General features: G+C 48.9%; 1 protein-coding gene across 1 annotated transcript in view; it reads left to right on the forward strand.

The window, feature by feature from the left end:
* LOC142312622 (alpha-2-macroglobulin-like protein 1) overlaps positions 1–15,000 on the forward strand; it is a 238,807-nt gene that overhangs the window by 15,887 nt on the left and 207,920 nt on the right. The window contains exons 2-4 of the mRNA XM_075351617.1: positions 6,337–6,520; positions 9,359–9,521; positions 12,506–12,558. Of these exons, the coding sequence (XP_075207732.1) occupies positions 6,337–6,520; positions 9,359–9,521; positions 12,506–12,558 (400 nt within the window). The remainder of the gene's footprint in view (positions 1–6,336; positions 6,521–9,358; positions 9,522–12,505; positions 12,559–15,000) is intronic.

Consider the following 15,000-nt stretch of genomic DNA (forward strand, 5'->3'; position numbering starts at 1 on the left):
GATGAGTGGGGACATACACAATACTGGGGCCATTGGGGGGGCATACATAATACTGGCTCCAGTGAGGGGCACATACACAATACTGGGGCCAGTAGGGGGCACATATGCAATTCTGGGGCCAGTGGGGGGTATACATAATACTGGAGCCATTGAGTGGCACATATACTATACTGGGGTCAGTGGGGGGCACATATACAATACTAGGGATGCTGGGAGCACATGCAGGCAGAACTGGGAGAAGCTGACACTGTGGGTCCTCTCTTCATCTGTGGGACAGGGGAGCATCGAGCGCTAGCGCTGCCCAAAAATGGACCCCGGCCTGCAGTTGATCTGCATGTAGTGCTCATCAGTGAACACTGCCTGCGTGTGCTTGGTAGGTTTAAAGGGCCAACAGCCAGCAAAGTGCTGCTGCCGGCCTGAGCACTGAAGTCTTCGCGAATCTGTCCAGGGGAAACAGAAAAGGAGGAGACCTGCCGATGGTGAGTGGGCTGCCCAGATGGCCTGGGCCCCGGCACTTTTCCAGGTGTGCCAGCTGCTCACGGTAGCCCTGATGCTAAGCCCTGTATAACCCCACCCCACCACTGATTGGCAGCTTCCTGTGTACAATGTGTATAGGCAGAAATCTGCTAATCAGTGGTGGAGGCGGTGATATACTGAGCTCCTGAATATGGATTTTTGCATGTGTCGCGGGTGGAGGAGGGGACGCTGCGCTCTCCCACTGCTCGGGTCCGGCTGCCGCTGCTGCTGCGGCCTCTGCTGCTCGGTGGCTCGAGCGATGGGCCGGATCCCGGGGACTCAAGCGGCGCTCCTCGCCCGTGAGTGAAAAGGGGGGATTGGTTTTGGGGATTTGTTGTCCATGACGCCACCCACGGTTGTGGTGATTGTGTGGACACCACCGCTGCTCTGTATGGGGATCCCGGAGCGGTGACAGGGAGCAGCTTTGTTGTTATTTCTCCCCTCCGTGGGTAGGGGGTTGGTTGTCCCGGGGCCCAGTGATGGGGTAGGGATGGATGGCAGGCCGGGTGCGGGGCCTCGTGAGGTGCAGGGTCGCGGGGGCAGCGCTGTGCCGTACGGCACGGTGGTACTCACTCAGTCTGAGACGTTGACACAGTTCTCGGTAAAACACACGGCTGGAAAGACGGTTCCCACGGACGGCTGCTGTTGCTTTTGCCCGGTAGTTAACGGTGACTGTCTCTTTCCCTGCACCTGAGTTCAATGTTGGTAGCGATGGATTCCCACCGGTAACCCGCTCCCCGACTTGGATATGGGCCAGAGGAGCCCCTCTTTGCCCGCCGGCGCTGGCCCTGAGAAACTGGTGGCTTGGCGGTGGCGGTGTCTCTCCCATACGGTTGGACTGTTGCCTTCAATCGGGACTTAGTTGTTTGGAGACCCGGGGGTCCCCTTCACTGACGGATTTGGCAAATTCACGGCGACTCCTAGCCTTGCCGGGATCCGAAAGGCCCCTGCCAATGGTGCTGGCTTCTCCTTGTGTACCGGTCCGGTACCGCCGGGCCACCACCCGTCCACGGTCCTTACGGCACCTCCGATAGGCCACTCCTGCAGACGGTCACCGCCGTCTGCTAACCTTGCTGTCTCAGTCCGTGGCACACACCCGGACTAACTTCAGGCTGCTCTTTTACTACTTTTCTCCTCTCACTTGCTCCTCTCCCTTGCTCCTCTACCACTCAACTCTTAAACTCATCTGCCTGGTTTTCCCGCCTCCAGGACTGTGAACTCCTCGGTGGGCGGAGCTAACCACTTGGCCCACCCCCTGGTGTGGACATCAGCCCCTGGAGGAAGGCAACAAGGATTTCAGGTTTAGCTTAGGTGTACCTATCCGGGGTGTAGGGTGTGGTGGTGTCATTACCTGTGACCCCTGGCTTGCCCAGGACGTCACATTCCCCCTTAGCAAAATGCAGACCGTCCGCGGGCTGCCCGTCCAACACCGGTTTTATTTTTCTGAAAAAGATAAAAAAAACACATACAAGTAGAAGAACATCATCCCACAACGGGAGGCACTTTTCTTAAACGTTGCAAAATGGTTTTAACGGTTACGGCTTCCGCTCTCACCCACCCAAGTAACCTGGCCCTGATGCTGCCCCTAAGAAACAGGCAGCACCCCTTGACCCCAGTCCAGCACCAAGTTACCCGAGCGGGATCTGTCCTTCCCCTCCAGAGGGTAGCCACCGGTTCCGGTGGTGGCTGGGCCCCAGCCTGCTCCACTGCGGGCCCTCCCTCCAACCTGCCTCTCCGGAGGCGGTAACGGTAAGCTGCAACAACACAACATATTTACAAGCCACTAACGTTTGTGGTTGCCCTGCAAGTTCACGGGCTTGTCCGTAAGGAGTCCCTTACGCAACCTTTCAAGCAGTCCCCACGGGGACAATGGTGCCGGCAACGGCCGGTTCAATCACGGTTCAATCAGATGAGGCTTCGGTAATCATTTTCATTTTTCAAAAACTTTCAAACTTTTAAACAGTGGTGGTCCCAACGGGGACTGTGACAACGGTGCTCCGCTGCCCTACTCAGAGTCCTCGGCATCACTTTGGGGAAGGGGCGCGGTGCTCACACGGGCTTCCTGGCTGCCCCTCAGCTTCGCATCCAGCGCAAACCACCCCCTCTCCCCACAGTGCCGGGTGTATTGTACCAGGTCCCCTGGCATCAGGTTGCGGCCTGGGTGCTCTTCTGGCAGGTGAGCATTAACATCCCGCCGGGCTATAAACACTTCAGCCTCCAGGCCCGGTTCATAAATTATTCCATAGCCCCGGCGGACATCAAACCCCCTCACCTGCCCCTCATACAGCGGGCCCCGGACACGGAAGGTCGCTTGTCTCAGGCTCTCCTTCTCCTGTATCGTACGGGCAACCATCTCCGCCTTCCTTTTTTCTCTCTCCTCGATTTCCAGGCCCAGCGGTACCGGCTCCCTGTCCCAGTACGGCGCTGCTGCGAGCTCCGGCGCACGGGTGGGGCCCCGCGAGACCTCTCGGACGCTGCCCACTACTGTTGATCTGGGCGGCAGGTCCCGCGGTGACTTGGCCTTGGACGCCACCTTGCAGCGGCAACCCGGCGCAACCTCAGCCGAGGTGTGGGGGATGGGCACAGGGGCTTTCCTCTGCTGGGCCTTCGGCACAGAGCGGGCTGTCGGCTCCGGCTCGGGGGGGTTTCTCGGGGGACGCCTCCGGTTCTGACTTCGGGGCTTTCCACGGCAGCACCTCCGGTCGGCTACGGGCTCCGGCTACAGGTCGGCCCGCCGGGGCGGGCATGCTGGGTATCGCTACCGGTTGCGGTGGTAGCGGGCCTAATGGCGGGGTCACGGCTTCCGGGACGGGTGGCGAGGGGGGTAGCAGGGGGAGAGGGTTTAGACCAGGTCCCGCAGCCGCGATGACCGGCCCTTCAAGGGCATCGGGGCGTGGGTCACTCACCCTCCCTTCCTCAGCTTCCTCCTCGCGTCTCCGCACGGCCGCTATAACCTCCGCCATGTCGGTCTCCCACTCCTCCATGAGGAGCTGCATTTTGACCTGCAGCCTCTGGTAGAGCTGCGCGGTCCGGATCTCCACCCACGCCGCGGTTCCAGGCGCGGGGGCTACGGTGCTTCGGGACGGCATCCACATGTTGCTGGCGGCCTCTCCCAGGAACAAGATGGCTGCAGAGTCCTGGCGTCCCTGCCTTTATAGCCGCGGCTACATGCGACCAGTCGCCATTTGGTCCCCCTTAGCCTCTTTCCGGCCCCTCCTCTATCGGGGCGGGGTTTTGGCCTTCGCGCTTCCACTACTCGAGAAGACGCTCGAGCAGGAACCTTTCGCGCCAAAGATGGCGGCTTCTGAAATTTTTCAGCCGGACACCTCCGGCGGTAACAAGGCGCACCTCTACCAGATGGCAGAGCGGTAAGATCCTGTTCGTGACGCCAAGTTGTCGCGGGCGGAGGAGGGGACGCTGCGCTCTCCCACTGCTCGGGTCCGGCTGCCGCTGCTGCGGCCTCTGCTGCTCGGTGGCTCGAGCGATGGGCCGGATCCCGGGGACTCAAGCGGCGCTCCTCGCCCGTGAGTGAAAAGGGGGGATTGGTTTTGGGGATTTGTTGTCCGTGACGCCACCCACGGTTGTGGTGATTGTGTGGACACCACCGCTGCTCTGTATGGGGATCTCGGAGCGGTGACAGGGAGCAGCTTTGTTGTTATTTCTCCCCTCCGTGGGTAGGGGGTTGGTTGTCCCGGGGCCCGGTGATGGGGTAGGGATGGATGGCAGGCCGGGTGTGGGGCCTGGATAGGTGCAGGGTCGCGGGGGCAGAGCTGTGCTGTACGGCACGGTGGTACTCACTCAGCCTGAGACGTTGACACAGTTCTCGGTAAAACACACGGCTGGAAAGACGGTTCCCACGGACGGCTGCTGTTGCTTTTTCCCGGTAGTTAACGGTGACTGTCTCTTTCCCTGCATCTGAGTTCAATGTTGGTAGCGATGGATTCCCACCGATAACCCGCTCCCCGACTTGGATATGGGCCGGAGGAGCCCTTCTTTGCCCGCCGGCGCTGGCCCTGAGAAACTGGTGCCTTGGCGGTGGCGGTGTCTCTCCCATATGGTTGGACTGTTGCCTTCAATTGGGACTTAGTTGTTTGGAGACCCGGGGGTCCCCTTCACTGACGGATTTGGCAAATTCACGGCAACTCCTAGCCTTGCCGGGATCCGAAAGGCCCCTGCCAATGGTGCTGGCTTCTCCTTGTGTACCGGTCCGGTACTGCCGGGCCACCACCCGTCCACGGTCCTTACGGCACCTCCGATAGGCCACTCTTGCAGACGGTCACCGCCGTCTGCTAACCTTGCTGTCTCAGTCTGGGGCACACACCCAGACTAACTTCAGGCTGCTCTTTTACTACTTTTCTCCTCTCACTTGCTCCTCTCCCTTGCTCCTCTACCACTCAACTCTTAAACTCATCTGCCTGGTTTTCCCGCCTCCAGGACTGTGAACTCCTCGGTGGGAGGAGCCAACCGCCTGGCCCACCCCCTGGTGTGGACATCAGCCCCTGGAGGAAGGCAACAAGGATTTCAGGTTTAGCTTAGGTGTACCTATCCAGGGTGTAGGGTGTGGTGGTGTCATTACCTGTGACCCCTGGCTTGCCCAGGGCGTCACACATGGTAGCAGGTTTACAGAGATTTTATCAAAATTACAGCAAGCAGCCTAATAGGTGAAAGATAGCTGGACTCATCGTGTCTGTCTCTACATCATGCTGCTCTCAGACTTTACTTCTTTTTCTTTCTTTCTTTTTTTTTACCGCAAATATTTTACCAATTTTGATTAGAATATATGCCAAAAATAAGACCAATGGACACAAGGAGATAGGGAGAGGAATTACTTGGATACTTTGGTGGAATTTTCTATATTTTGTATTTATTTGTAGTTAGTAAAGCTGGTGTCACACACAGCGACAACGACGTCGCTGCTACGTCACCATTTTCTGTGACGTTGCAGCGACGTCCCGTCGCTGTCGCTGCGTGTGACATCCAGCAACGACCTGGCCCCTGCTGTGAGGTTGCCGGTCGTTGCTGAATGTCCAGCTTCATTTTTTGGTCGTCACTCTCCCGCTGTGACACACACATCGCTGTGTGTGACAGCGAGAGAGCGACGAAATGAAGCGAGCAGGAGCCGGCACTGGCAGCTGCGGTAAGCTGTAACCAGCGTAAACATCGGATAACCAAGGGAAGACCTTTCCCTGGTTACCCGATATTTACCTTCGTTACCAGCCTCCGCTCTTGCTGCCAGTGCCGGCTCCTGCTCTGTGCACATGTGGCTGCAGTACACATTGGGTAATTAACCCGATGTATACTGTAGCAAGGAGAGCAAGGAGCCAGCGCTAAGCAGTGCGCGCGGCTCCCTGCTCTCTGCACTGTGACATGTAGCTGCAGCACACATCGGGTTAATTAACCCGATGTGTACTGTACCTAGGAGAGCAAGGAGCCAGCGCTAAGCGCGGCTCCCTGCTCTCTGCACTGTGACATGTAGCTGCAGCACACATCGGGTTAATTAACCCGATGTGTACTGTACCTAGGAGAGCAAGGAGCCAGCGCTAAGCGCGGCTCCCTGCTCTCTGCACATGTAGCGACGTTATGATCGCTGCTTCTACTGTGTTTGACAGCTAAGCAGCGATCATAACAGCGACTTACAAGGTCGCTGTTACGTCACCGAAAATGGTGACATAACAGCGACGTCGTTGTCGCTGTCGCTTAGTGTGAACCCAGCTTTACTCTATAATGGTCAGCCATTACCAGTAGCAATAAACACATCTGTACCATCAGTCATTCTTATTGTCTTGTAATATATTGACAATTACTTTTCTTTTCTTACAGCCATTATGTGATTACAATGCAGAATGGCGTCATGTCTGGGTCTGAGCAGAAAATCTGTATGACCTTCCTAGATTTTAAGGGACCAATTGACATCAAAGTAGAACTGGAAAGAAATGATGAAGTTAATACCCTACTGAAACACAGAATAGATGACTACCAGCATTCTGAGTGCTTCGCCCTCCAGGTCAGTATACATTCCTAACAATAGCCAAAGTTGACAGAACAACGTACAATACATAAAATATAAAGGTTTTCTAATGATATCTAAAAAAAATACAGAACAACAGGAATTTCCCATTGATGTGTCAGTAGCCCCCTCTCCCCACCTCAGCTGTTGCAGAACCTCTTTTTTTAAAAATGTTTAAGTACCCTAATTATTAAGATTTATTTGAATCTCCCACCAAAGCAAAACAAGCTCTCTTGGCGCCAAAAGCAAAGGCTACAAAATATGTCACCCCCTCCATCCAACTTCTCTGCTTTTCAGTATGACAGCATACGCCTCTGACAACAAACCCCACTCTTTTCGGACAGTCTCACACGCTTGACCACAAATAGATTAGTGAAACCATGCCCAAAGCTGAGACACACACACATTAGTGTATATAAATAAATAAATAATATAAATAATAGTAAATATAAAAATAAGTATATAAATGAATAAAATTATATCATATTTATGATGTTATCTCTTTTATGTATGGTTTTACTTTTTTATTTTTGCTTATACACTATGTTTCTACATAATTTTTACTACTAGGGGTTAATTACTACATTTTATATATATATATATATATATATATATATATATATATATATATGTACATTATATATATATATATATATATATATATATATATATATACATATATATATATATATATATATATATATATATATATGTACATATATATTCACACTTCTTGTAAAACTTAAAACAAGCTGTATTAGCCCCTTCAAACTTCATGACATACCATTATATCAATAGGACTGGTGTAAGTATATGGAGCAGGCAACTGAGCCCGCTTCACACAAGACAGGTGACGGCTGTGTTATACAGTCAGCATATGGCTCCAACTGCAGCATCCAGAGCTAATTCTGATCACTGTTGTTAACCCCTTAACTGAAGCTGTTAATAATTATCTGCAGCATTCAAGCCATACAATCCTGTCAATGAGTCTGACCACTGCCTACACTGAAAACAACTAATCACTGTGGGTGTCGGGTGTCAATATAATAGTAGTGGAGCAATCCTTTAAAGGGGTAGTTCACTACTCTGTAACAGTGGCCATATTCCTGTAAAACTGATAGGGAAGGCTTTTCTAAGTTCCTTATGTAATACATTCTGCCTCTGAGCGACGCTATTGCGGTCCGTTCATCCCCATGAAGTGACTCCCCAGGCTCCGTGACCTCAGAGATCTGGTGATGTTACGTCAACTTCCAGTTGACCCGACATCACCGAACCCCGGTCTTCCTTAGTGATTAGGCTGTGGATGAACTTTCACTGCTCGTCACAGCCCATCATCTCACGCGTTCTCTCCTTCGCTGCAGAGTGCAACAAGCAGGAGCAATGCTGGGCTGTGATGAGCGGTGAAACTCTGCCCACAGCCCAGTCAATCAGGAAGACCGGGGCCGGCCTTGGTGATGTTGAGTCAACTGGAAGTTGACGTGACATCAACAGATCTAAGAGGTCACGGAGCCCGGGATGGGGGTCACTTCATGGGGATGAGTGGACTGCAATAGCGCCTCTCAGAGGCAGAATGTATTACACAAGGTATTTAGAAAAAGCCTTCCCTATCAGTTTTACAGAGATGTGGCCACTATTGCAGAGTAGTGAACTACCTCTTTAAAGCCCTTGTGGCTTCCATGTTGATCTTCCTATGAAGTCCAGCTTGGCTTCAAATGGGTTAGTGATTTGACCTGTATTTTTTCTTAAAGGGAACCTGCCATGTCAATAAATACTGTTAACCTACAGATATGGGATTAATCTGCAAGTTAATAGCATTTTGAAGCTGTGTGGCCTCTACACAAAGAGCCTCGCTGCCAGGAGGAAATTAACTTTATTTCTCACAGCAGCCTCAGGCTTTCAGTCACCGCTCAGTACATAGTGAATGGTGGCTGCAACTGCACCCCTTGCACTGACTGACAGCTGGCTCTGTACTGATGCACTGAGGAGCCGGTTGGCAGTCAGTGTTGGAGGGCGTTGTTACAGCTGCCACTCACTACTTACTGAGCGGTGACTAAAGCATGAGGCTGTAGGGAGGAATAAAGTTAATTCTCCCAGCTACTGTAACGTCCAGATTAATCCCATACCTGCAGGTTAGTAGTATTTTTTGACATGACAGGTTCCCTTTAAATAAGTAAAATTGAAAACTGCTTGTAACAATAAGCAACTGTAAAATTTACTTCTTATTAAAAGCCCCTGTGTTCTCAAGAATAGAGAGCTTTTCATTCTATCGTTCACTGCTTCTGATCTAGGTTATTGGCCACAGTCTTCGAGTAACAAGTTTTCTAAGGGGGCGGTGCGTGCGGCGTCACAGCGGCGTCACTAAGCGGCCGCTCAATAGAAGCGGAGGGGCGGAGATGAGCGGGCCGAACATCCCGCCCACCTCCTTCCTTCCTCGTTGCCGGAGGACGCAGATACAGTGTGTTTCGTTGTTCCTGGGGTGTCACACATAGCGATGTGTGCTGCCGCAGGAACGACAAACAACCTGCATCCTGTAACGGCAACGATATTTGGAATTTGAACGACGTGTCAACGATTAACGATAAGGTAAGTAATTTTGATCGTTAACGGTCGTTCGTAGCTGGCACACGCTACGACATCACTAACGAGGCCGGATGTGCGTCACGAATTCTGTGACCCCAACGACATCTCATTAGTGATGTCCTTGCGTGTGATTTTCATGTAATTTAATGTGCATGATACCCTAATAGAATACACCTTAAACTTGTGGGTGGTTGTGTCTCACAAGACAAGTACAGTATAGCAAAAAAAAATGTGCTTCCATTTTTTTTTTATCAGATCCCGAAAATAACGAGAGGTCGTCAACATTCATATGTCTTACATGTATCTGCACTTGGAGAAAATCTCAATGTGAGCGACAGCCACAATATGATGATTTTTGAAAGAGATATTCCATGCGTCATTCAGAATGATAGGTCTACCTACAAGCCAGGAGATATAGGTAAGTGATTCTAAGAACAGCAAATTTATGTGTGAATTGTCTATATAATACCAATAATTTCCATAGAACTTTACAGATGTGATCACTGTTCCTATTGAGATTAACAAGCTAAATTCCCTATCACTATGTCTTTGGGATGAGGTAGGAAACCTGCATAAATTCATTGCAGATTTTGACAATGGTTGGATTTGTACCCTGGTCCTCAGGGCTATAGTGCTAACCAATGAGTTGTCCTACAACTGAATGTGGCTATACTTACTGGTATAAAGTTATGGGGGAAAAACCAGACACTCCAAAATATTATATAATGGAAGCCCTACAGCTTCAAAACACTGGTGAATATCCACTCACCCACTATCCATGAGGAAGGGGCAGATTCTTTGTATTCTAATTGCAAATAAGGATTTGGTATGGTGGCAGTTGGACAGTTACATGTAGTGAAAATCCCGACTATTGGTAACACTCATACTATTATATTATCACCATTTCAAGGGAATCTATTACCACATTTTTGCTACTGTATCTGAAAACAGCATAACATAGGCGGCAAAGGCCCTGATTCCAGCTACATATCTCTTAGGCTACTTTCACACATCCGGTTTTTGCTCTGCGGCACAATACGGCGCTCTGCAGAAAAACCGCAACTGTTTTTTTTGCCGCCGGTTGCGTTTTTTTTGCATAGACTTATATTAGTGCCGTATTGTGCCGCATGGGCTTGCGTTCGGTCCGGTTTTTGCCGCATGCGGCAGATTTAGCCGATGCCACGGCCGGATGGAACGTTGCCTGCAACGTTTTTTGCTCCGGCAAAAAAACCCGCATCGCGACGCATCCGGCCACTGCGGCGCATTTTTCAATGCATGCCTATGGACGCCGGATGCGGTGCGATGCGGAAAAAAACGCATCCGGCCGCCGCATGCGGTTTCTTCCACTGCGCATGCTCAGTAGCGTGCCGCAACCGGAAAAAAACGGACGGGCCGCATGTAAAAACTTATGCAAAGGATGCGGTGTTTTCGCCGCATCCATTGCATAGGTTTCACAGCCGGATTGAGCCGCACGGCTCAAACCGGATGTGTGAAAGTAGCCTTAGGGCAGGGATCCCCAAGCTTTGTGACCTCGAGAGCCACATTCAGCTTATAGAAAATGTTGCGAGCCACATCCAGGGCCCTCCCAAGTAGTGAAATCTAACTTCTGTCCATTCCCCCCTCCATTGCATGGCACAGTGGCTCATTGGTTAGCACTGTTGATTTGCAGCACTGGGGTCCTGGTTTCAAATCCCATCAAGGACAACATCAGCAAGGAGTTTGTATGTTCTCCCCATGTTTTTGTTGGTTTCTTCCAAGTTTGTCAGGTTCCCTTCCACACTCCAAAGACATACAGATAGGAAATGTAGATTGTGAGCCCCAATGGGGACAGTGATGTTGATGTATATAAAGCACTGTGAAATTAATGGTCGTATATAAGTGAATACATATTATGTATCTATTATTTAGCTATACTGAGCTCAAAGTCAGCATAACTGACAGCTTTCTGTGCAAAGGCAGAAAGCAGCCAATCAGTGGTGGGGGCAGGGTTATATAGAGCTCCTGAATACGGAGGACTACATGGCAGCAAGTTTACTAGCCCTCTAGAATGAATTTTTTAACAAAGCTACAGCAAGCAGCTAATTTAGAGACACATCACTTTGTTCTCAAAATTGGTGGCAAAAACCTCCTTCATCCTACAAATTGTTGTTCTTTCTTAACATACAAAGCTTCATCCTACAAATATATTAAACAGGACATCTGCTAGTACCGTATATTTTGGCCAAAGCTTGCAACCCAGTATTAAGGAAGCTCATCGTCTTGCAAGTCACTAATCAAAACTAGTGGGTCAAACTAAGGTTTGGTAGAATCTATATATTGGGCTCATCCTATTTTAGTATTGTGAGAGAATAGAATCCATTTTGTTCTTAAAGGAACCATCTTGTCATATAACTGAATTATGTCATAGGGTTCAGCTAACACTGATGGGCGGGGAAGTTTCACATTTCTGTTCACGCGCCTATTGTTCTTATTGGTGCATAGTTATTTCTTTGTTTGAGGTACTATATAAACTGATCACTTGATGTAATAAAGCAGAAACTTTCAGTATACCACAAAGCATGTGTGCTGCAATGATTTCCCAAGCGCTCGTAAAACAAATCTTATTAATTTGAAGTTCAAGAGGCATAGAAGGAGTGTATTTCGCTCAAAATATAAAACATCTACATGACCATTTTTAATTGCTACATAAACATTTCTATTTCATCATACACAGAGAACTTAGATATAGAAAGAAATAACAACAGATGAGCTCCACATGGAGGGTCTTCTGGTGGACCTTTGAGGCTTTGTTATACTTGAAGTCCATTATTGAGTCAGAGACTTGGCCCATTGGATAATGCTTTGGCACTCCAGTGAGCAAGAAGACCTATCATCAGATCAAAAGTGGTCAGTTTTTTTAAATTCCTGCTGCTCCCCTGAGAATGCAGTTTTTTTATTTATTAAAATCCATCATAGGGTTCCAGAGATAGGGGATATTATATTTGCTGCTAGTTTTATTGGTTGTCACTAAGTGGGTGTGGCTCACAGGATCCTCAGGGGTGTGTCTGTTTCTTTAGACTGTTCTACATAATTACTCTGTGATCCACGCCTTCTTGTAAACACCATGAAAATTAACACTACATAAACAAGCGCATACCTTTGGAAGTGTATGATGTACTTAAAGAGAAAAAATAAAAATAAAAAATGGCATACTCAGGGGGGTGGCGGGAATATAAATAAAAGCAAAAAACAGTCCCTTTTGACCTGGTGATGGGTCTACTTTGCAGATGTCGATGCTTAATTAAGTGGGAATGAATGTCAGCCTAATGTCTGTTGAACCAATCAAAACTTTAGACCACAAAAGAAATGTAAGTAGATTGAATGCATCAATATGACAAAACTTGTAATGTCTTCTTCTTACAGTGAAATTTCACGTGATAACCATGGACAATGATTTCAAAGTTTTAAATAAAAAGGTGAGAATGTTTTTGTTTTGTTTTTTTTTGTTCAATGTCAATTTAGCCAACAAATAAGATGAAAGAAAAAAAATTCAGCTAAAAATACTGGGAAATATAGATAAGACTGCTTTGTTATATTCTACAGTCAAAACATGGATAGCTGAACAACTTTTGCACTTACAACTCATGAGACGGAACCAGCACCGTTGTTATTTTTATTGTATTGTACATCAAAACCATGTGAATTAAGAACACAGATGTTAACAGGGGCTATAATATCATAGAATCTAAGGGGGGCTTTACACGCTACAATATATCTTACGATGTGTCGGCGGGGTCACGTCGTAAGTGACGCACATCCGGCATCGTAAGTTATATTGTAGCGTGTGACAGCTATGTGCGATTGTGATTGAACGGTAAAACGTTCATCGCATGCACGTCGTTCAATTCCTAAAAATTGAACGTGAGGTTGTTCAATGTTCCCGAGGCAGCACACGTCGTAGTGTGTGACACCCCGGGAACGATGAACAGCAGCTTACCTGCGTTCCGTGGCTCCCATCGGCAATGCTGAAGGAAAGAGGTGGGCGGGATGTTTACGTCCCGCTCATCTCTGCCCCTCCGCTTCTATTGGCCGGCTGCCGTGTGACATCGCTGTGACGCCGAACGTCCCTCCCACTCCAGGAAGTGGATTTTCGCGGCCCACATCAAGGTCGTATGGACGGGTAAGTAAGTACGTGTGACAGGAAAAAAATCGTTTGTGCGACACGCTCAACAAATTGAACGTGCCGCACATACGATGGGGGCGGTTACGATCGCATACGATATCGTATGCTAAATCGTAACGAGTAAAGCAGGCTTAAGACTACTTTCACACATCAGTTTTTTTCCATCAGGCACAATGCGGAAAAAAACGGATAAAACGGATCCGGCGCCGGATCTGTTTTATCCCCATTGATTTGTATTAGCGCCGGATTGTGCCTGATGGCCTTGCGTTGCATTCGGCTTTTGCCGGATCCGTCGTAATTGGCTAATGCGGCAACTGGATGGAATGTCTCTTGTAACGTTTTTTGTCTCTGACAAAAAGCCACATCGCGCCGGATCTGGCGCGATACAGCGTGATTTACAATGGAAACCTATGGATGCCGGATCTGGCGTAATGCGGCAAAAAACAGATGCGGCCGCCGGATCTGTTTTTTTAAACTGAGCATGCTCCAATGTATTGTAAAAAAACGGATCCAGCAAAAAAATGGACGAAACGGATGCAAAGACGGATGCGCCGAATCCGTTTTTTGATGGATCAGGTATACTGGATCCGTAAAATTAAAAGAATGTGGCGCATCCGTTTTTGCATATTCTGCGCCGGATCCGTTGCATCAGGCACACGCCGGATTGTGCCTGATGCCAAAAAACTGATGTGTGAAAGTAGCCCTAGGCATAATCAATTTTTGAAGCAGACTACTGAGAGTAACACGCAGAGTCGTCAGCAAACATGAATTAGTGATTTTTTTTTTATTATCTAATACTGCAATTTGGAACCCAAACTGACAGTATAAAATAAGCACATAGACCTGTTCGGGATATATCTTCTATAAAAATTGCATTTAGTCTTCTAATTGCTGCTTTCATTTTTGCTGAAACTGAAGTTTAATCATTTCTGCTAATTAGGGTATTCGGTGCACCCTGGGTGCGGCCTAGAGGTTCAGTGCTCCATTACACCCCCTGATTCTGCATGCACGCTCCCCTCACTGGAGACTGACATCCCTAGCTTGTCTAAAGTGAGCACTGTCTGCAGAGAAAGCTGAGGCATGCCAATGTAAACTATGCACCTTGACTTGTAGGGGATATAATTTGTATAAAACTTACACCTTCATTATTCTAATCACTTCTTTTTTTTTAAGAAACAGAATTTTAATTAAAGCCATTTTGAGTATTTGGTCAGTATTTTATATCAGTATTTGTAAGTCAAAACCATGAGGGGGTATAAAATGCAGAGGTGGTGAATATTTCTACTATACTTTTCCTCTGATTATTCCATTCCCGAGATTGGCTTCCAAATACTGCTGAAAAATACTGTACAGGCTGCTCGGATCCGGATCCGCAGTGGCTCGAGGGGTCTCCGGACCCGAGGCGGGGTCGCGCATCCGCTCAAAATGAAAAAGGGGGAAAGATATTTACAAAAGGGGAGTGAAAGGAATTGGATATGTGTCGCCCTGGGCAAGCCAGGGGACACAGGTCACAACACCACCACACCCCACACTCCAGGTAGGCACATCTGCTAACCAGAAATCCTTGTTGCCTTCCTCCAGAGGTTGATGATGCACACCAGGGGGTGGGCCAGGCGGTTGGCTCCGCCCACCAAGGAGCTCACAACTCTGGAGGCAGGAAGTTTCAGGCAGTTCTGTCAGGGAGGAGGAAGAGGAAGGAGTGAAGTGAAGCCCAGGCAGGGCAAGTGTGAGGAGC

The sequence above is a fragment of the Anomaloglossus baeobatrachus genome, chromosome 5 (assembly GCF_048569485.1).
Source record: "Anomaloglossus baeobatrachus isolate aAnoBae1 chromosome 5, aAnoBae1.hap1, whole genome shotgun sequence".
Lineage (NCBI taxonomy): Eukaryota > Metazoa > Chordata > Amphibia > Anura > Aromobatidae > Anomaloglossus > Anomaloglossus baeobatrachus.